The 21,956-nt window shown below is 47.6% G+C and overlaps 1 protein-coding gene across 1 annotated transcript in view; it reads left to right on the forward strand.

Annotated features, from left to right (window-relative positions):
- The window catches only part of LOC147706348 (uncharacterized), a 52,123-nt gene extending 30,420 nt beyond the window's left edge, over positions 1 to 21,703 (forward strand). Inside the window, exon 2 of the mRNA XM_086932839.1 lies at positions 20,548 to 21,703. Within this exon, the coding sequence (XP_086788965.1) occupies positions 20,548 to 21,398 (851 nt within the window). The 3' untranslated portion in view covers positions 21,399 to 21,703. The remainder of the gene's footprint in view (positions 1 to 20,547) is intronic.
- The last annotated feature ends 253 nt before the right edge of the window (positions 21,704 to 21,956 follow it).

Consider the following 21,956-nt stretch of genomic DNA (forward strand, 5'->3'; position numbering starts at 1 on the left):
CCAACTCCTAGGTCCTCCAAATTACTCCTATCACCTTCAGGCATCTCTTCCTTGTCTGATGTGTGCCCCCCTTGGGACCCTTCACCTGACTGGCGGTTACATGTAGAAGTTGCCTCATCTTCAGTAGCAGGCACAGAAGACTCAACTGAGCCATTTACTGCCTTAGCTAATGTGTTAGGTAAAGGGATGGCTCCGTCGACCTAGGAGTTAGGCTAGATGCAGGTGTAGCTACAGAGGGCAGAGCTGTCTGTGAAGCCCCTGCCATAGTAGCCGCCACCCCTGATAAAATCTCCAGTACTTGGGGGAGCACTTTAGAAAATGAGCGTAAGGATGGAGTTATGCCACTAGAGCTCTTTGGATGTTTATTTCTAGTTCTAGTTCCCTTTTGCTTTATACCTTTAACCACCTCCCTGGGAACAGGGCTCTTTGCTTCACCTGTCGCTGAAATTTGCTCCTCCCCCACATATCTCTGGTCACCTGAAAAACCTCCACTGGCTTCCCGTCAATAAGAGGATCATTTTCCGGCTCCTAACCCACGCACACAAAGCACTCTACGAAATTGGACCAGAATGCCTCAACACACGACTGTCCTTCTACACCCCCTCCCGCCAGCTACGATCATCCAACCAAGCCCTTGCCACTGTTCCCCGCATCAACAAAACCACCATGGGAGGTAGATCCTTCTCCTACCTGGCAGCTAAAACCTGGAACTCACTTCCCACTTACCTTCGCCTTACCCAGAACCACCTAGCATTCAGAAAGCAACTTAAAACGTGGATATTTGACAAGTAATTCCCCACCCCTCCTCAAGCGCCTTGAGACCCTCTGGGTATGTAGCGCGCTATATAAATTCTTTGACTTGACTTGACTTGACTTGCACTCTGCCCCGATCTTGTGGAGCACCCTTGGACCTGTAGTTTTTTCGACCCCCTGAGCCCCTTGTCTTGTTTCCTGGTCCCACTTCTTGTGCACCTTGAGGGTATGGCTTTATTCTTCCCTCCGGTACTGGTCTCCCCCCTGGAATAACTAACCACCTTACTTCCAGCTGAGGAGGGGTCTGCTGAGTCGTCTGGGCACGTCGAGTCTCCTCCGGTCGCTTCCGAGCCTGCTGTTACCTCCAGTCCGATAAATGACTCGCCCGGATCCAGTACAGCAATGGGTTCTTTTGTCAAACCCCCTCCCCTCCGATCAGCCACCACAGCTCCACGGAGCCCACTTGTCCACCCGAAAAAATAACCAAAATGCTTTTACTTAACTGTTTACAGCTTATGTCCTAGGACTGAATCCAGGATCCAGTCCTGTGGTTAGAAAAGTAATCCATAAAGTAATCTATTGCATTTATATAGAAAAACCCATTAAGCTCAATGTTTAATTGTGTTTGCAATTGTGTTGCCTAATGCAACCACTGTAGCTATTGTACTTACAGTCTATTCAGACCCTCCAGTTTATCGCGATTTCGCGATTCACAAAAAAATCGCGAAATCGGCAGATTACCGCGATGGCCGCGATAATAACCATATTGGCCGCGATATTTACAAAAAAGTGTCTCTACCGGGAGACAGCAAAACAAACAATGCCTTTTATTGGCTGTGAGCCGCCCCCCCCCACTCGTGTGTGTCAGCAGCTTCCCGGGACACACACAGACAGTCAGTTTTCGAGCTGCCAGCCGCCAAGTACTTCACAGGTCATTAAAAGACCTTTCACTTGTTAATAAGGCTTTGTTTTTCAACCCTTCTTTGACCCCTCTGCCTAGGGCTGGAATAATTAGCCTCCCCCCATACTGGAAAGCACATGGCACACACCCATTGTGTAGATGAGATCAGCTTTTATCTCGGTTTGTTTTTTCAACAGCGATCTGTGAGCTATTATATCACGCATTTAATTTATACCAGCCTAAGAAACCTGCACGATTCAGATGAAGAATCTACCAACAGTCACTCAAGTGAGAGGGTTTAAATGCAGCAGAAAAAAATCCTGGAGGGCACTACATACATGAACTCAAGTATGATACTGGACTTAAGAGTATTAGGATTTGTTAAAAGATCATTACTCCCGACCGGCAGTCCCCCGGATGTAAACATCTAATAACAACACTGTTCCGTATTCCCACATCCTACAATAACTTTTATTAGTTCGTGGAGTTGTACCATAACCCTTTTACGGTTCAATTTCTATGCATAACACCTCTCCTGTACATTTTTGTGAATAATACTGTACCTGAAAATATCCGTGATTAAATCTAGACATTTTTAATTTATGCTGCACACTTCATTAAACAGATGTGTCGGAGGCACGTGTAAATCGTGTTTTTTAAGGAACTGGTACGTATTTGAAAAGTTTGTTAATGGCGCAGAGTGCATCTTTCGACATCTGCGTGCAAATAATGGTAACTCTGCCGCCGGAAAGTTTATAGTCTCATTTTAGTAGGCGCTCATACATGTAAACATTAATATTCATTATTTTTAATGCCCTTCTGCTATTTTCACTCATTTGCTGATCGTCATTTGTTTTTAACATATGATAAATTCTCCAGGAACAGGAAGGAGACAGCATAGGCTAATCCCAGGCACTGACGCCAGGTTCCAAGAGAAATGTCAAAGTCTCCAAGTCTCGCGTCGTCTGTGTGAAAAGTCACATCCCGGACTACGTAAAGGTGGGCCTTTTCGAGTTATTAGTTGCTCCTTTAGTTTCACATTGCCTTTGGTCCTTATCAGCCTGAATTCGGGAGTGCTTACAAACGAGCAAAAGGCTTTTAAAAGGGAACATATGTATTGCATAGAAAAAATGCCACAGGTGAGATGCACACAAATATAATACACTCTCGAAATACTATTATAAATCTATGGTCTACATCTCTTGTGTGTTATCAAATATAAGTCTAGAAAGGGGGCTGGACAGGCAAATTGGCAGATTATATGGTTTTCGCTAGGCACTCCAGGTGCCCTGCTGGCATATTGTAACCATAAATGAGTTGAGACTATCACTGGATTAGGTTAGCCAGGATGGACAGAAACATTCAGTAAATTATAACAGCAAAATTTACAAAAAATTAGCGTAGGGGAGCGACGCAAGTCTTTTTGATTCACTGCAATACGCCGCCAGCCCATAAAGACGTGTCAGGCCGGGCTGACACACACGCCGGGGGGGGGGGCTAAAGCCCCGTGCGCCCAATGGGTGTTGCGCGCCTGACCGTCCATCACGACGAGGCATAAGTAGGGCCGTGAGCCAAAGGGTGTGCATCACGGTGAACTCGGATGAACTCTGCATTTGACATCTTGCTCGGTCACGCCATCACCTACTCCAGGTCTGGTTCGCAAACAAGCAGAGCACGCACTTCAAGAGACCAATGGTGCGGACTGTAATGACGTCACGCCCCTGGAATACTTCACCACTTCATTTCCCCACGACCAGCACCAGGATTTGACACATGTTGAGAATTCCCAAACCATATCCAGAGATACACTCGAATATCTGTACATGCTTTTCGAGGGAAACAAAGTGTCTACATTGTAAATAAACCAAATATACATAGCTTCATGTTGTTAAATAACTAAAAAAACTAAGATATCTGTGTTTGTTGTAGGAAAAATGGCCAAATAAAATGCCGCAACATTGCCGCTAAATTTCCATATTTGTGCCGCTAAATTTCCATATTTGTGCCGCTAAATTTGCTAATCCATGCCGCTATATCCTGGTGGGTCTACTATTGCCTTTTTGCAAAGTAATTACTTAAAGTCACTCATGTTGAGAAAAGTATATTTTGATACCTGTTGGTTCTACAATAAAACAACAATATCTTTTGATATAAAACAATTGGCCTAGAGTTCAGTTCTTGAGTGTGTGAGACCATTTGCTGACTGAGTGTGTACAACAAATGCTTCACACTGTCCTCTGATACTGCCTTACTGTTCGACCAAGCTACCACTTTCTTTAGAAAGTAAGGTTACATCTAACTTTAACCTCTGCCATACCTCTGGAGACTGGGGACTCTATACACAAAGTACCTCACTATGGTCCAGTATATATAGAGCCACTTTCTTACACACATGTTCTCACATTTTGGATAAAATATCTGATCGCCCAGAAATTGTAGGTTCCCTTGTGAAAGAAGTTAAAAAAACAGTAAGGTATCCTGTTTTGGTTCGCAATTTGGTTTGTACTAAGAAAGGGGGTGATAATGTATATTGTGAAAACAAGTGGCAGCAAGAAGTTACGACAAAGGTGGACTGTCATAACTCTGGATTTCTAGAGGTAGTAGAAAGGGAGACTGAGGTCAGCTTGTGTTCAGATGCACAAGTAGAGGATGGCCATGTTTTGCATGGAACTAAGTATCGCAAATCACTGATTACTGCTAAACCACAGTGCCAAAGTGCAGGGGATAGTTTAAGCAATTGTCACCCGTTATCTAAACGTTAGAGGAAAAGGCTGCGAAAAGCGCGGAATAAGGCCAGGAGGTCAGCTGCCTTAGTAGCTACAGCAGCAAACCCTAAGGATTAATATCCTATATTTAAATCAGTTGTTAAAAAATGTTTACCCCAGGTTGGTGTTGTGGCAGATGGAGATTCCACTATAGTATTGCCAGTTCCAATAATGGATAATGACCAGGGATTTGCAAATTGTAATAATAATGATGTTCTTAAACCTGATGGTATGATAACATTGGATTTGGTAGTTACCAATGATGAAGGGGTGACTAGGTTGAACATTAAACCACAGGGGCTTTGATTTTTGCCTAATGATCAGGGATTAGCAAATGGTAGTAATTATGATGTTCTTAAACCCAATGGTCCAAAAAATCAGATGTAGTAATTATTAATGATGAAGGGGTGTCTAGGATGAACAATAAACCACAGGATTTTTGCCTAAAGATACCCCAAAGCAGTTAAGTACTGTAGATATGTTAGAATCTGTTAATACTCAGAGTCTATCTCTATTAAAAATATCTTCTAAATCTAGTTTACCAAAAGATAGTAATTTAGGCATATTGAACTCTCCGTGTGGTAGACTGGATTATAGCTGTAGAAATATGGACACCAAACTAGTAATGCATCCCCTGTATGAATCCCAGGGGCTTTAATATAGTCTTAATCAGTGTTTAATCCTGAAAATCTTTTCTACTATCCCTGACTTAGCGTTTATTAAATCCACTGATTTGGAGTCAGTTGAGTTTAAACAGGTACAGCCCAACTCTCTTCGAGAGTCTACTATTACAACTTGGTCCTCTAACGATTTTGTTACTAAGATCTTAGGAGCAAGTTTGTATTTTATGGAATATGGAATTAAGGTTGAGATCTGGGCTAGAGTACAATATCCTCCGATTTTGAAAGTACTGGCCCTCAAGGTGGATTAAGGTTGGAAACCAGTAGAAAGTAACAAGCCTATTCCTGTACTTAGAGGAGCAGCGGGCCCATTAAATAATCAATCTTGCAGTTCTGGGCTGTTGAACACCAATTCCAAAGCAGAGGGTAGGCTGTTCGGGTGGCTACCCAAAAATAATGTGCAAATAGAGGACTGGTCTTGGCTGCCTGTATCATTGGCAAAGGTTTCCTGTGGAGATAGTAATTGAATAACCGGAGCAATGGATGTTAATGTCAATGAAATAAGTCTATGCTCCTGGAATGTCCACGGATTGCTCCATTTATTGTCAGACCCAGATGAAATATTATTTTTAAATTCATTTGCAATTCTATTATTTCAAGAAACATGGTGTGAACAGATGACCCCTTTGTCTGGATTTAATGAATATAGTATACCGGCAGTGAAAACCAAAAAATTTGGTCGTGCTTAATGTGGATTGGCATGTTACATTGCGGCCAACTTAAACCTAGTTGTGGATATGGTACATTTCAAACTGGGTTGGCTACAATGATCTGAGTATAATTATTCTTAACGTGTATCTGAAACAAGTCTGCACAGTTGTTTATCTTGCAGGATGTGCTGACCACATTAATAGTCCAACACCCTGATGCTGGTTTAATAGTATCAGTTGATTTTAATTTGCAACTAAGCCAGTCCTCAGATTTTAACTGTAAGTCTAAAGGTCTGGCAAAAGAATGCTGTGACATAATGGCTGGAGTCAGCCAGTTAAAAGAAAAATCTAGGTTTACTCCAACGTTTAAGAATTCTAAACATGGTCCAATCATTGATTACAAATTTGCATCAGGCATCCTCGGATCAAATATGTCTGACTATAAGGTAATCGGCTGGCCAGAAAGTGATCACAACCCCCAGGTTGTAAAATGTAATCTTCTTGTGAAGTATCAGTCTAAAACGAATGATCTTCCTAATATGGCACATTCTGCATATAACCTGAAGAGGGTGGTTTGGCATTTAGCCAAAGAGGAGGAAATTATGCAAACTGCTCAGGTATTACTAAAGGAATGTGACTCAGGAGCCTAGGGCAGTGTGAATATGATTAATAAATGGAACTTTATTACAAGGTCCCTTGTGGGGAAATTTGTAGCCGGTAAGACTAGGAAAATTAAACCCATCTAAATACCCAAATAATATGGTTTCACGCCAAAATACAAAAGTTAAAGAAATTACTTAACAGAGCTGTTCGGGTGGCATATGCGCATAGATTTTGCCAGCCCTATTCTGTGTATAAAGAAAATTTGAAGGAACTTAAGAAGACCTATAAACAAGAAGTCTGGAAAGCTAAACTTAAACACCAAATTGGGTTATGGAACAGTTTATTATCCGCCTCAAAGCAAATCAATGCAAACAAATTTTGGGAGGTTATTAATAAGCTCGAAAGGGAAGGCTGTAGGGCTTTTTCTATAAATATATCAGAATCCAGTTGGGTAACGTTTATATCTAATTTGTATGGTTCGCCGGGCCAGAGGGAAAACCCTATTGATACATTAGATGGATGTGTGGGGAATAATATATTATCAACCAATGTGGGGAATGGTGAGTGCCTGGATTTGAATTCCATTGACCATCTTATTGACTCCATTTTTTATCCAAATCTTGACCTGGAAATCCCGAGTTGTGACCAAGTATTGGCCCTGCTAAGTGGGCTTCGAGCAAATGGTGCCCCTGGGCCCAATTTGTTACCAAATGCCCTGTTTCGCGCTAATGGTGACATGTGGGCTGGCATTTTGCATCGTCTATTCAGGGAAGTGTTGACTCTGGGAATGGTCCCAGAATCTGGGCAAGGCAACATACTGCAACCCATTTATAAAGCGGCCCGGTGGCTAATCCTGCTAACTATCGATTAATCTCGCTTACTGATGTCGATGCCAAGGTGTTCGCTTCTACTCTCTTGATAGAATTGGAAGATTGGGCTACGCAGGAGGGCATTATTCCAATTAATCTGGTTTTCGGAAAGAATAATCCACTATTATAAATCTGTTGGCTTTAACCTTACTTGCGGAGAGGGCTGTCTTAAATAAACAAAATGTATACATTACTTTTATTGATCTTAAGGCAGCCTTCGACTCTGTGCCACGGAACCTGATATGCAAAAAATTGGTGTCTCGGGGCACTTCAAGGAAACTATTGAATGCTATCATTCTTTTGTATACCGATACTAGGGTTCAAGTTAAGTTGAGTGATGGCAATTCCTTATCAAGGAAAACTTGAAATATAACGGCCTAAAGCAGGGATGTGTCCTTGCCCCCTGTCTATTTAATTTATTCTTATCAGATCTTTCCCAACATTTGGATGTTGTTAATGGGCATGTTCCTAAGATGGGGGGGAGAAAATTTCTTACCTCAAGTATGCCGTTGACACCATCCTCGTGAGTCATACTCCTATCGGCCTACAAAGACTTATTACCGCCTTTGATGACTACACCCAACCGAATGGCTCTGAATTGAGTGTAAAAAAAACCCAAAGTGATGAAAATTAGTGTAGCAAAACAGAAATGTAATTCCTGGAAGGTCAGAGCAGGTATAACTGATACTGTTAAGATATATAGATTACATGGGGTGGTGTTTGACAACTGTGTGTCTTTCAAATGTCATCTTAAGGATCGAAAAGGGCTAAGGCTGTGACCTTGATCCATGCTTTTAAATGTCTTAAAAAGTAATTGAACTGCCAATCATATGATTTTATTCTTAAAGTAATTAAAGCCAAATTACAACCAACCCTCATATATGGTTCTCCCATTATTAGAGGGAAATATTTGAAGATGCTTGACCTATTGGTTGTCAAGGTCTTCAAAGCAACCTTTGAGATTGCCAAATCAGTGTGTCATGCAGGAATAAGAATGGAGTTTGGTTTCCAGAGACAGAGCCTGATATCAAAAGGAGCTTTTTTTAAATGCATGGTCACATTGTCAACATCAGTACCAGCATCCTTAGGGAACTTTTGTTGGTAAGAAATAGACCAGTCTGTCTATGCGGCTTAATGGAGATCTAATATTTTAACTTCCCTAAGAGATATCGGCCTGAAAATTGCACTGCAAGATCTGAAAATGCCCAATTACAAGTTCATTTTTAAAAAGCTTATTAAAACTTGTACTGGGGTGGGGTGCACAGGATCAGTAACGGAGTCAGCAGGCTGGAAAACTGCTTTTAGAGAGGGTTTTATTTTGAGGTAAGCCTTTTTCCTACGGTTGGTCAGTCTTATGCGGGCAATCTCGTCGGGCTCCGTTCTGACGCCTCTAGGAAAACCAGGTAGTTCCAGGGTGTTCCGGCGTTGTCCAGGTGGTGTTGCAGCCAGAGTGATGTCGTCACCGTCGGTCTCCAGGCGAAGTCCGGGAGAGCGCCACCCAAAAGGAAAGGAACAGAAACAACGGTATCAGGGAGACGTTCAACACGCTCCATGTAGGGGCCGGGAGTGAGGGAAACCTGGTGCTCAGTTTTAAGCAAACGAACGGCAGAAGTGCTCGTGAGGGAAGGGTTCAGGGGATCGACTAGGCGGTATAAACACAGTGGTCTAACCACTCCAACCCGCCCACCCCGCAACTTTGCCCCGTACCTTGGAAAGCCACGCTCCTCCCGCGGGAGCGTGGCAGGGCGCTTCACGGAAACGTTGGCCTCCTGGCTTGCTGTCTTCCACTCGTCCGCTCGAGGTCTGCTCCGCACTCGGTCTCCACTCCACACCGCTCTCGACCTCCGGGGGAAAGTCTTCCGGAGTCTTCCGGGATCCTCCTTCTTTTGAAGTGTCGACATTCAAGATGGGCGGAGTCTCGTCTTCCAGGTATTCGGGCTTAAAGGGACGCTGTCCAGTTTCTACCTCTCATTCCCAAGGGTCGACAGAGTCATGGTTGGTCCACTCCTCCCCAGGAAGAGGCGAATGCTGCTGGAGGGAAAAGGGCGGGAGAGGAACAGCTGACCACCAGTCACGAAAACCGGGATCCTCACTCTGACTCGAACCAGGTTGACCCGCCACCCCGTCACAAAACTGAATTGCCTAAATTGGATAAAATTGAATTAGGAGAGAAAAATTATGCATGGTATGTGATTAATTCATACCAATCCCTGCGTATTCAGCCGTATTTGAATATTTTTTCTCAGCGAAGTTTAAAGATACGTTTTTAAGGTTATGTATGGGATTAAACCCAACCAAGGAGGGCACGCAATTGTGGATCAAGCAGTGTCCGGACTGTAACTGCAGACTTTGTGGTTGGCCATAGGAAACACTAGTCCATATAGTGTGTGTGTGCTCCAAGTTGATTAAGCTTCGACGTACAGTTTTGAGACCTCATTTCTTGAAGAGTGGGGTGAGATCTGCTCGCCAGGCCGTAATCGTGTCACTATTTGGCGAATCGATTCCATTATTGTGTCATTTGGTAACATTGTTATTGGCAGTTGAAAAAATGTTTGATACAATAACCTCCAGTATTTTTATGGCTGTGTTGACTAATAGTATTATCTGGCTTATAATGTTTACTACTTAATAATAATGCTACAAGAGTGACAATTTCACATCTTAAACAGACGTGCCACTATTGTTGCAAATTGATTAACTTTATTATTGTTTTAATAGCATGGTCATTGTAATAATCAAATATTACCACTTTATAGTAAATTGACACACTTTATTATTGCTTTGATATGATGGTTGCTGCAATAATTGTTATCAAGAAGGGGGGGAGAAGAATGCTAGACGGGCTTTTAATAGGTCCAGCGTACTTGCCCTAAACACAGTGAGACAAGGAGGTGTACGCAGTTCCTAGGTGAAGTAATATTCACCACAATGATCCAAGACTGGATTGTCTGGCCAAGTAAAGGGGAAGAAAACAGGGGTCAAATTAAAGAGGAGGATGAGAGGAATTCCTCCTCTCTGAACTAGGGCTCTCACACACCCAGCAAGCTAGGTGTCATGCTTTATCATATGAGCCTGCTCCTTGTTGGGCCGTCGCTGCAATGCCCAACGGGCACCCTAAAGGGGCTCTTTATCGGAGATCTTTTGTTCTTCGCCGTAAGGTTGCAGTGGGGGTGAGGGGCCTAGTTAGATGTAGATGAGTGTGCTGTGATTTAAAAATAGGTCAGGGATTCCACTGGTGAAATCTTTATTCTGTAGGGTACCCTGCTTAAAGTAAAAAAGTATGGGAGGGCTATTGTGTTCTGTTAACTAAGCGACAGAGTACATACTCTACTCACAGATGGTCGACCTGTTTCTCGCCATGTGATTGTCAAAAAAGATCAGTGGCGATTCTTCAGGACCGTGCTTGAAACAAATTGTGAAAAAACCTATCTACATAAAATGTGGTAAGTGTATTGTGCCACTATCAATCAGCTAGGGGAATTCTCTTAGTGACGGAAGACCACCTGTAATGGAAATAAACTAGAAAAAGAAAAAGGGGAAACGGTATAGCAGAACTGAGTACATGTATTATTGCTCATGAAATGCTATGCATCTAATGTACATGGGAAAGTAGAAAATATCACTTGAGGAATTAAAAAGCATAATGTGCCATGGAGGCTACCCATTGATTAATAACCACCTAGTACGCACAGTGCTTGAACATGAAAAACAGGGAAAGCAGTTAAACCAGTAGGACGCTGGTGAGGATAAGACTCACCTAAAGCACTGTAAGGTGTGGCCTCATCTGGTGCTAGTAGTGTTGCTAGAGTAAGGGGAAGATCAAGTAAAGAGGTTAAAAAATACAACGGGCAGACAAGCAAGTATTACGTCTGCTTAGCTTGCAAAGGGCTCGTGTTGTAATGGAGGAGATTCTGTTTCTCACGACATAGAGCCGAAGAGGTCAAGTGAAAACTTAAACAACAGACGTAAGGAGTTGTGTGCCAGGCAAAGCCGGTCTAGCGGTGACTCACTTGTTGACCGTAGCCAGAGTAAGCAAGGACTGGGAGACTCCAGGGGGGTCAACAGTTTTTGCTCAGACCCTGTACCTTTGGGTCGTTTAATCTAGGCCACACATGGTGGGAGCAACGGTGTGCGGCCACCCGCCTTGACGGCTGCGCTCACTGCTGCCCCCGAATCGCGACCGCCCGTGAGTCCGTTAGGGGAGCGGGGGTACGCCAGTTGGGTATTACCAGCAACCTGAACACTACCCTGTTGACCCCCATGGAGTCTCCCGGTCCTTGCTTACTCTGGATACGGTCCACGAGCAAGTCACCTCTAGACCGGCTTTGCCTGGCACACAATCCCTTACGTCTGTTGTTTAAGTTTTCACTTGACCTCTTCTGCTCCCGGTCGTGAGAAACAGAATCTCCTCCATTACAACACGAGCCCTTTGCAAGCTAAGCAGACGTAATACTCGCTTGTCTGCCTGTTGTATTTTTTAACCTCTTTACATGACCTTACTCTAGCGACGCTACTATTGAGTGTCTATATGAAACGCTGCACCAGATGAGGCCACACCTTACAGTGCTTTAGGTGAGTCTTATCCTCACCAGCGTCCTACTGGTTTAACCTACTGTCACCATTGGTATGTTTAACTACTTTCCCTGTTTTTCATGTTCAAGCACTGTGCGCACCAGGTGGTTATTATTCAATGGGTAGCCTCCATGGCACATTATGCTTTTTTTTTTTTAAAACATATTTTATTAAGGATTACACATATAATGCAGGTCCCTGCACTCCAGAGATCACTGCAGGACTCATAAAACTGCCATACAGATATCACAATCCATTTTCAAAGCAAGAGGTCAAGCAATAATAACAGGAGGAAACATAGAAAGAAACCCCACCCCTCCCTCTCCTCCCTAACCCAACCCCCCTCCGTCGCATGGTCAGCTTTCTTCATATGCTCGTTCGTGCGGTGCAACCAAACCCAAAGCGTGGACACATCAGCAATATCTCAATCCACATTTACCAGGGGATCCTGATCATCCGGGGGCTCAAGCTCCAGGCCTCTATAATCAGCCCACCTCTTCCAAATTTTGAAGTGTTTCCGTGGGCAACCCCGGGCTTCAAACACCGGTCCCTCCAGACCCATACAGAAGTCAAGCCCCCTTTTCCATGCTACAATCGCTGGAGCTCGAGTATCCTTCCAGGCTCTGGCCACATCCCGCTTAGCCAGAGTGAGGCCCAACAACAATAGGTGTCGTTTGTAGATGTTCCCTCCCACCCCTTCCATCACATGAAGGGGGCCTAGCTGTGGAGTACGGGGGAGGTCCCACCCCAGCACTTCGGACAGACAATCCCAGATCCCTTTCCAAAATCTAGCCAACACAGGACAGCTCCATACTGTATGCATAAATGTCCCAGGCTCTCTCACACATCTCAAGTAATCCGGGGAACCTATCAATCCTGCCCGCCACAGCCGATATCTAGTGAAGTATACCCTATGGAGGTATTTGAATTGTATCAACCGGAGGCGCATGGAGATGGCCGCATTCCGTGGCCCGGCCAACGCCTCTCGCTAGTTCTCTTCTTCTAGAGTCCCTACATCCGCCTCCCAGGAGTCCCGCAACTTCTGCAGTGAGGGGGAACAATGCGTGACCAGGGATCGATATATACTGGAAATCTTCTTAGGCCCCAAGTCTCCCATAAAAACTTTGGCTTCCAGGGGGCTAAACTCAGGAAGCGATTCCAAACCTACTAGGTAGGGTGAGAGCGGATGACGGAATTGAAGATATTGGAAAAACTGGGTACGGGGCATACAGAATTCTTGAATCAACTCCTGAAAAGACTTCAGCATCACCCCCGTCAACACATCTCCTAACTTAGAAATCCTATGCTATCCCAACCCCCAAAGCCTTCGAGCGCCGCCAAGCCCGGGAACCTAGCTTTGCGCCAGAGGGGGGTCTCACCCGTCAGGATACCCCACCACCCCATCCGCCTCAGGGCCTGTCTCCAGATTTGGAATATCAATTGCGTGCTAGGCGGCAGGGGCCGCTGCAACCGTGCCGCATATAGGAGAGTATGGAGCGAGTGATCTCCCATTAAAAAACATTCCAGTGCGTACATCGGATCACTCCGATCCCCATACCACCAGTCATTAAGAACCAGGAGATGTGATGCCTGATAGTAGGAGAGTATATCCGAAGTCGCCAGCCCCCCACAGTACGTGGATAGGAAGCAGGTATGCACCTCAACCCGTACGGCCCCTGGGGCCCATAGGGACTGACCCAGTGCCGCATTAACCTGCCAGAACCACGAGATAGAGATTGGATACGGGTGATTTTGCAACTGGTTCAATAATCTGGGGAGGGCCACCATTTTAAATATCGCGGACCTGCCATAAATGGTAAGCGGCATGCGAGACCATGTTTTAATATCATCCTTGGTGCGGTCCCACACCGGCACAACGTTTCACTCCCACGCGATCGATGGCACCTCTGTGACGAATACTCCTAGATACTTTATGCCCCCAACTGCCACCCGGAGCTCAGAAGCACAGGCCCCGGCCTGCGGGCTACCACCCAGTTCCCATAGTACGGATTTGCCAGGGTTCAAGTACAACCCTGAGGTTTCACCAAATACTTGCATGATCTCAAGAATCCGTGGCCTGGAGCGATTATATCCGTTAAAAAGAAGAGGACATCGTCTGCATATAACGCGATCCTGTCGGAGAGGGCCGGAGTCCATTCGAACCCCCGTAGTTGTGCGTCCATACGGACCCACATTGCCAATGGCTCCATGGCCAGGGCGAATAGATAGGGCGAGAGAGGGCAGCCCTGCCTGGTGCCCCTCCCAATGCTGAACGTATGAGAAGCAACCCCCGCAAGCCGAACTGATGCTGTCAGTCCCGTGTATAGAAGCCGTATATATGACAAAAAACGGGGGCCTAGATTCAGGCGGGGCAAAAGAGCAAAAAGATAGACCCAACTTAGGGAGTCAAATGCCCTGTCCATATCTGCCAATAGGAGCACCGCATGTACCCCCGTGTCCCGAACCGCTGCTACCACCACATGTGCCCGCCGTATGTTATGTCTGGTCGCTCTCTGGGGCATAAACCCAGCCTGATCCGGGTGAACCAGCTATGTGATGTGAGGGAGGAGTCGGTTGGCCAGTGCCTTAGCTAGGATCTTCACCTCTACGTTCAGGAGGGAAATAGGGCGATAAGAGGCATGATGCTCAGGTGGACGACCAGGTTTATGAAAGACAACAACCTCCGCATGTCGCCAGTCGGGAGGAAGGCTACCCCACTCTCTCGCGTCCTCCACAACTTCCCGATAGAGTTTACCCAATTGTATATGGTGCTTCTTAAAGAATTCGCTCGGAAACCCATTGGGCTCGGGTGCCTTGCCAGTATTGAGTTCACCAAGGGCCGTGCCTAACTCCTCGGTCAAGGGGAGATCCAAGCGGTCCCTCACCTCATCTGTAACAGCACGCGGTGGCATATCGGCCGGAAATTTGTCTACCCCCTCAGCTGGTAAACATTTGTTTGGGGCATACAGGTCAGCGTAGTACGTGGCGAACCCCTCTGCTAGTGCAGCCGGGTCAGTGACCCGTAGGCCCTCCTGATCCGTGATCGGAGGCAACATCTGGGATTGAAATGCGCCCTGACAGAGACGATGAAGCATAGTCCCCGACTTGTCTCCCCATTGGTAGATCCGGCTTCGGGTGGCTAACCAAATCTGCTTCGCCTCATCCATTAAAAGGGAAGCATAGGACTGCTGTGCAAGTAGGAGCTGTCCCGCCGCATGTGCCCCCCTTCTGTGCTCGCCAACAGTTCCAAAGCCACTATGTTGGCCTCTGCCCGCACCAGGCTTTCCCTGCGTTTCTTCTTTGCTGCCACGCTCCACGCTATATCCACCCCCCTGAGCGTCGGTTTCATGGATTCCCACACTGTACTGATCTCTGCTACCGATCCCACATTGTCTGTAAGAAAATGGGCTACAGCTTCCCCTATGCGTTTCTGATATTCCGGCTGTTGGAGGTGCCACACAGATAGACGCCACCGGAATGGCCTCCGTTCCTTAGTCAGACCAATATCTACCGTTACAGGGGAGTGATCGGACAAACCGCGGGGAAGAATATCTGCCGCCTCTATCCTGTGAGTCACCTACCTGGGACAAACAAGTAATCCAACCTAGAGAAGGAGTTGTGGACTGCCGAGATATATGTGTACCCTCTTGTGCTGCTATGCAAATGTCTCCATGTGTCCACCCCATTGAGACCCCGTGTCAAACCCTGAAGTTTAGTAGCCGGGCCCCCTTCCCTACCCTCCCCCCTGGGACGACAACGATCCATCTGAATATCCATGACATCATTCCAATCCCCACCTATGATCAGTAGACTGTCCGACAAGGTAGCCCATACACCAAACAGCTTCTCAATGAAGGACCACTGAAATGGGGGTGGGGAATATATACTACCAAAAACTATTGGCTCCTCACCTAGCATGCCCCTAACAATGACATAGCGACCATACGTATCTACATGATGAGTGGAATGGACGTAGGGAACCCTGTGATGTATTAGAATAGCAACCCCCCTAGAAATCTTTCATGAAGCCCACATGGAACACCTGGTGATACCCATACCTCTGCAAACAGAGCGCCTTCCTACCCATGAGATGCGTTTCTTGGAGCAATAGGACATCCACCCCGGCCCTCTTCGCCTGTCGTAGTAGTGCCCCTCTTTTAATCTTGTCCAGGCAACCCCTCACATTCCAGCTCATGATCCGAAGGGAGCCCCTGGTCCTACTAGCCCTTTCCCCGGAATCTGGCATTAGGGAACATCAAAGGAAAACGTCCCGCCTCTGGGCCCAGCCCGCACACACCCATGCACCATTCTAGCTGCCATGTGACCCTGTGTCCCCTTCCCCACCCACCCTCCCTTACAACCAAACTTCAACAACCCCCATCCCGCCCCTCCCCCTCCCCCATACCTCGATAACAGTGAAGTACCTGTCACGGAATAGCGGGCGCCCAACCCCAAACGGGAGGCCAGCGACCCCCAACCCCGATGGATCCCCATAAACTCCCAAATGCCCTTCGGGTCCCTGCAAGAAACCCTCTCCCCAAAAATACCCCCCGCCCAAGCTCACCTCCCCCCACCCCGCAGCACAGAGCCCCTACATACTATACTCCAAGCGGGCTTGCTCAAGGTGAACCACCCACTAGACCCGCCACTTCAAAGTTAAGGAACACATAAGAAGGTAACCAAGTAAAGGTTATCACATAACAAAGTGAACAAAGTCATCAAAATCTGTACTCCCAAAACAGCATAAATTCAAAATCAAGTTCCATCGACATGACTGTGGCTCGCTTCTTTCTGACCCTCCGAAGCATTCCCTGAGACTGAGCGCTGCCGGGACCTAGACCGCCAGTTGCTTCCGCGAAGGGTCCCCTGGGAGGCCCGCGGCTGCTGCCCCTCCCGAACAGAACCAGCGTCCAACCCCGGTGGCGTGTGAACCCTGATTGGGACTGTCTCATCGGTCCACCAGAGCAATTCCTCTGGGGTATCAAAGAAATGGGTACGAGACTGGTACACAACCCGCAGGCGGGCCGGGAACAGCAGGGCGTAGGGAAGCTTCAGCTCTCGTAGGCGGGCCTTCGCCGCCATGAAGGATTGCCGCTGCTGCTGCACCAGGCGTGTATAGTCAGGGAAGATCATGATGCAATGGTTCTCATAGTGGAACGATTCCTTTTCCCTTGCCAGTTTAAGGATAATGTCCTGATCATGGTAATTCAAGAGCTTGGCAATCACTGGCCGCGGCCGCGCTCCCTCCGGCGGTTTCTGCATCAAAGCCCTGTGTGCCCGTTTGATTACAAAGCAGCGGGAGAGAGAGTTCGGGGGAAGCCAGCCCTCTAGCCACCGTGAAAGGAAGCCCTCCATATCCCCCTTCTCACATCCTTCTGGCAGGCCTACCAAACGCAGGTTGTTTCGCCTAGCGCGCCCTTCTGCATCCTCCACACGAAGCGCTAGACCCTTCGGGATGGATTCCATGCTAGCCACCTTGCGTTTCAATGTGGCAACGTCATCTTCAACCCCGGATATGCGCGTTTCTGCCTCTGTAATACGGGACTCAGCATTCCTCAGATCTTGACGTAACAATGTCACATCGGACCCCACCGCCCCAATCTTTGCATCCAGGGCATCATGAGATTGTGTTATAGCCGCCATCAGTGCTGCGTTGTCTGGACCCGACTCCTGACGGGCACCAGTCGCCCCTGCGCTACCACTGGGGCCAGTAAATTTGTCAATAGGGCCTTGTTTGGGGGCCGCCCCCCCACCTCCACCCTGAGTCATATCCACACGTCGCTCGAGAGGCACCCCCTGAGGAGCTCTGCCACAAGTCTTCTGTCGCTACCTCTGACTCTGTTCCCGTCTGGGCCGGGTACCCGCCTTCTCACAAGGCCCCCGTCCACTTCTATCAGGCCACTAGCCGGGGCCAGGCTAAAGGATCACTGGGAGCGGCTACTAAGACCCCCTTGCCTCCCGCTGCAGCACTACCAAGCCGTCGTCCATGAGCCTGAAATGAGGGGCCTCCCCCCTATAGCTGGCCGTGCCGGGGCTCCACCAGGACCGGCACCGCGGCCCGAATAGACCGCCGAACTGCGAGGCCACCTCCCTCATTTGCGCAAGTCTTGATGGGGGTCCTACGATCCCGCCGCCGCCGCGGCCACTGCGCCACCACCTCGCCAGGAGGCCCACTGACACCAATGTCACCCCCTTCAGGATCGGGGTACCGGTGGAAAAGGATCAAGACCTCCCAGCTGCCTCACTGCCTTCTCCCCGCTATTGTGGGCCTCGGGATACGGAGGGCGTACAGGCCGAGACGGGGGAACGAGCGTCCGGGGATGGGCGCCTCAAGGTACCGCGGGTCCCCACCACCGCGACCCGATCAGGCCACCGAGACACTTGCCCCAGGCCCCGGGGGTCCCGCACCCCTCCTCACCTTCGCCCCGTTGGGCCAGCTATGTCCGGGGCCAAGCGCCGCGCAGGCCGGTAGTACACACCAAAATCGAGTCCCTGGCTGCGCAGCACGGAGCAGGCCGCACCTCCTCCTCTCCTCACAGGGCTGGGCTCGCTAATGAGCGCTGCGGCAATGTCCAACTGACTGGTGAAATGGGAGGGCCAGTCCTCACTGCTGGGGCGCCGTGTGTCTCGAGTCTGAGGCAGCACCACTCGCCTCACGTCTCTCGTCCTGGGCCCCAACCGCCGCCTGGCTCACCAAACTCAAGAGCCCCGGCTCCGCTGTCCAAGGCAGGCCGCTCCACTCCGAGACAGAATTCACGGTCTCCGGTGGGTCCCGGAAGCCAAAGACACACCTGGGACCTGCCGCTAGCGTCCAGCCGGCCCCGCTCCTCAAAGGTACCGCAGGGTGAGGGGAACCAGTAGAATTGAACGGATTAATTAATGGCGGGACGGAGCTCTCTCAGGCTGCGTCCGCCATGTTGGCTCTCTTCGCACATTATGCTTTTTAATTCCTCAAATGATATTTTCTGCTTTCCCATGTACATTAGATGCATAGCATTTCACGAGCAATAATACATGTACTCAGTTCTGCTATACCGTTTCCCCTTTTTCTTTTTCTTGTTTATTTCCATTACAGGTGGTCTCCCGTCTCGAGGAGAATTCCCCTAGCTGATTGATAGTGACACAATACACTTACCACTTTTTATGTAGATAGGTTTTTTCCACATTTGTTTCAAGCATGGTCCTGAAGAATCACCACTGATCTTTTTTGACAATCACATGGCGAGAAACATGTCGACCATCTGGGAGTAGAGTATGTACTCTGTTGCATAGTTAACAGAACACATTAGCCCTCCCATAGTTTTTTACTTTAGGTAGGGTACTCCACAGAATAAAGATTTCACCAGTGGAATCCCTGACCTATTTTTAAATCACAGCACACTCATCTACATCTAACTAGGCCCCTCACCCCCACTGCACCCTTACGGTGAGGAACAAAAGATCTCCGATAAAGAGCCCCTTTAGGGTGCCCGTTGGGCATTGCAGCGCCGGCCCAACGAGGAGCAGGCTCATAGGATGAAGCATGACACCTAGCTTGCTGGGTGTGTGAGAGCCCTAGTCAGTGACTCTTGATCGAACTAATAACATATCATGTCTTCGATATATTAGAAACTTCCTTAAAGATCTAGGTAAGGAGAAGTACTATCTCCAACCCGAAAGCATCATTGACGTACCAAAGAGAGCACTGAAACAACTGGCACTAAGTCATCTAGAGTCATTAAGGCTGACCTCTGAGTACTCGAAACCCTCTGTTCTCCACGCCAATATGGTCCAGGCCACAGACTTCATCCAGCCCTGTCTAACGCTACAGATCAGTACCTATGAGAGGATGTTGCTGACAAGATTCAGGCTAGACCTCTTCTTCAGGCTAGTAGCTTTCTACGATGGAAATAGGTGGGACCTAACTCTCCCCGTTTGTCCCTGCGTTGCAAAATCAAAACAAACTAATCTACACACAATACTGTTTTGTAAATTCCACCTCTCACATTGCAAAATTTGGCTACTACCATTGTTAAGGCAGTGGGGACTGAGACAATGTCGCCCTGCAATGCTTCGTCTCCAATTGCTAGAAACTGAATCCGCTTGTTATCATGTCCTGAACTTCTTAAAATGTGTCATGAGGCATAGGAAAAATCTGTAAAAATGTATCCTGGATGTGGCTTTAGATAACGCAATGAAATAACACCCTCCATCATTTTATATGTATTAGCTTGACTTCGCCCGAATTTTAGTATGTAATACGTTTATTTTTTATTCTCTAAGATAAGAAACTGTGGGCCATATGTATGAACACTTTTTCCCATAGACACAGAATGGGTAAAACCCTTTGATACATATGGCCCTGTATTTTCAAAATGTTACTTTATGGTTTGCCAATGTGTGAAACCGAATAAAGGAATTTATATATATAAGGAAATAGTGTGCTGTGCACCCCGTCACCTTTAAAATATAAATTGTGCAATATTATTCTGTAATTATTGATGTTATGTGATTGGATTTTATTTTATTGACAAGTTTTAAAATTGTATATATAGGACAGTTTCTTATTTTATGTGCTGGGAAGATGTTTTGCTTGTAATTCATTTTTAATGATTAATCTAGTTGTTAAGATTGAGATGTGAAGTTGTTGTGATTGCAATGATTTTGAGTAATCAAGCAATAAAGATTTACAATACAGTCTGAATGTAAACATGTACAATGCGGCAACATACATGTGAACACAATGTTAAAACGGATCTCCCTTTCACATTGCAGAGAGAAAACCAACGCCTCCTGCAGAGCAATCCAAACCTCTCTTCTCTGATGACGAAGAGGATCACCACACGTTCGATCCCGCCCCCCTCCAGCAGTTTGTGGACAGGCTCCGCACCCCACCTCCAGGAGCAGGGCAGCCCAGCTGCATCGAGAAGACCCAACTCCCTGCACAGACCACACAGCAGGCAGCACCCACCACCACGGCTGCCTCCCAGGACCCCCATGAAGACTACATGGCCTTCCAACGCCGTGTGTTGATGGGCCAGGAGCAGCTGGCTGAACAAGTGCGGGTAGGCTTCAACCGCATGGCAGCCAAACTAGATGCCATACGTGAGTGTCTAAGTCCCCTCAGGGACAACTCACAGTCCCCAACAAACACCCACAGTCCGCTGCATGCCCTCCAACGAACCATGGCTGACATCGCCGGAGTCCTGACTCCGAGACAAGAGCAACTGTCTAGTAGGAGTGGCTCCAGCGATGTCACCCGGGAGTTGGGACACATGCGGAGGTTAATGGAAACCATGGTGCGGACACAGGCGGAAAGAGCGGCTACCAAGGCTGCACACCAGCGAGTGGTAGCTGGGTACCTCAATGACATGAAGACCCTCCTCATGGCATTGCTGCCACAAGGCCTGGCGCTGATGAATACTGCTGCTACCACTGCATCCACATCTCCGCCCCCTGAAGTGTCAGTGCCACTCAGTGCGGCAGACATTCCACCTCTAGCCCCTGAGGTATCACTGCCACAGAGTGCTGGAGACAGAACACCACCGCCCACACGTGAGGCACATGAAACAGCAGAGGATGAAAATGCTGATGAGTCTGACTTCTTGGTCAGAAGAAAACAGTAGCATTCATCCCCGCCATATGGCCTTTTTCTGCTTGGTTCTGCCCTCAGCATCACCACCGTCCACTGTCCCTAGATACACTCCTCGACACTCACCTTGGACCCCGACATGGACTACCATATTCTGTTTGTTTACCAATGACAAGGGCCTCAGACTGCGGACTGAACTCTTCCGATGAACTTGTCATTCCCTAAAGGACTCTGGCTGGCCCTCCACGAGCCAACAATATAAAGTAGGGTTTGCATGGCCCTGTACTGCTCCAGCTACAACACTCCACTGAATGTGCATTAAACATTCATTTTTACACAGATTTGTCATGTCTTTGATCTTTCAAGTGTGGAAGTATGGATGAATGTAGGGCCAGTGACTCCCCCTTACGTCCATGTTTCTCAGGTTGTGGGACTTGGGTCACAGGGTGACACATTGCCAATTGCGGTCCGGGTGGCGCCTGCACCACAACAGGAACACACGCATCAGTTACTTCCTTGTCCAGCCCAGGATGGAACACTGGCGTCACATGACATGTGACACTGCCAATAAACGCGCACAGCCATGAGATAG

This window comes from Lissotriton vulgaris, chromosome 7, assembly GCF_964263255.1.
Source record: "Lissotriton vulgaris chromosome 7, aLisVul1.2, whole genome shotgun sequence".
Classification (NCBI taxonomy): Eukaryota; Metazoa; Chordata; class Amphibia; order Caudata; family Salamandridae; genus Lissotriton; species Lissotriton vulgaris.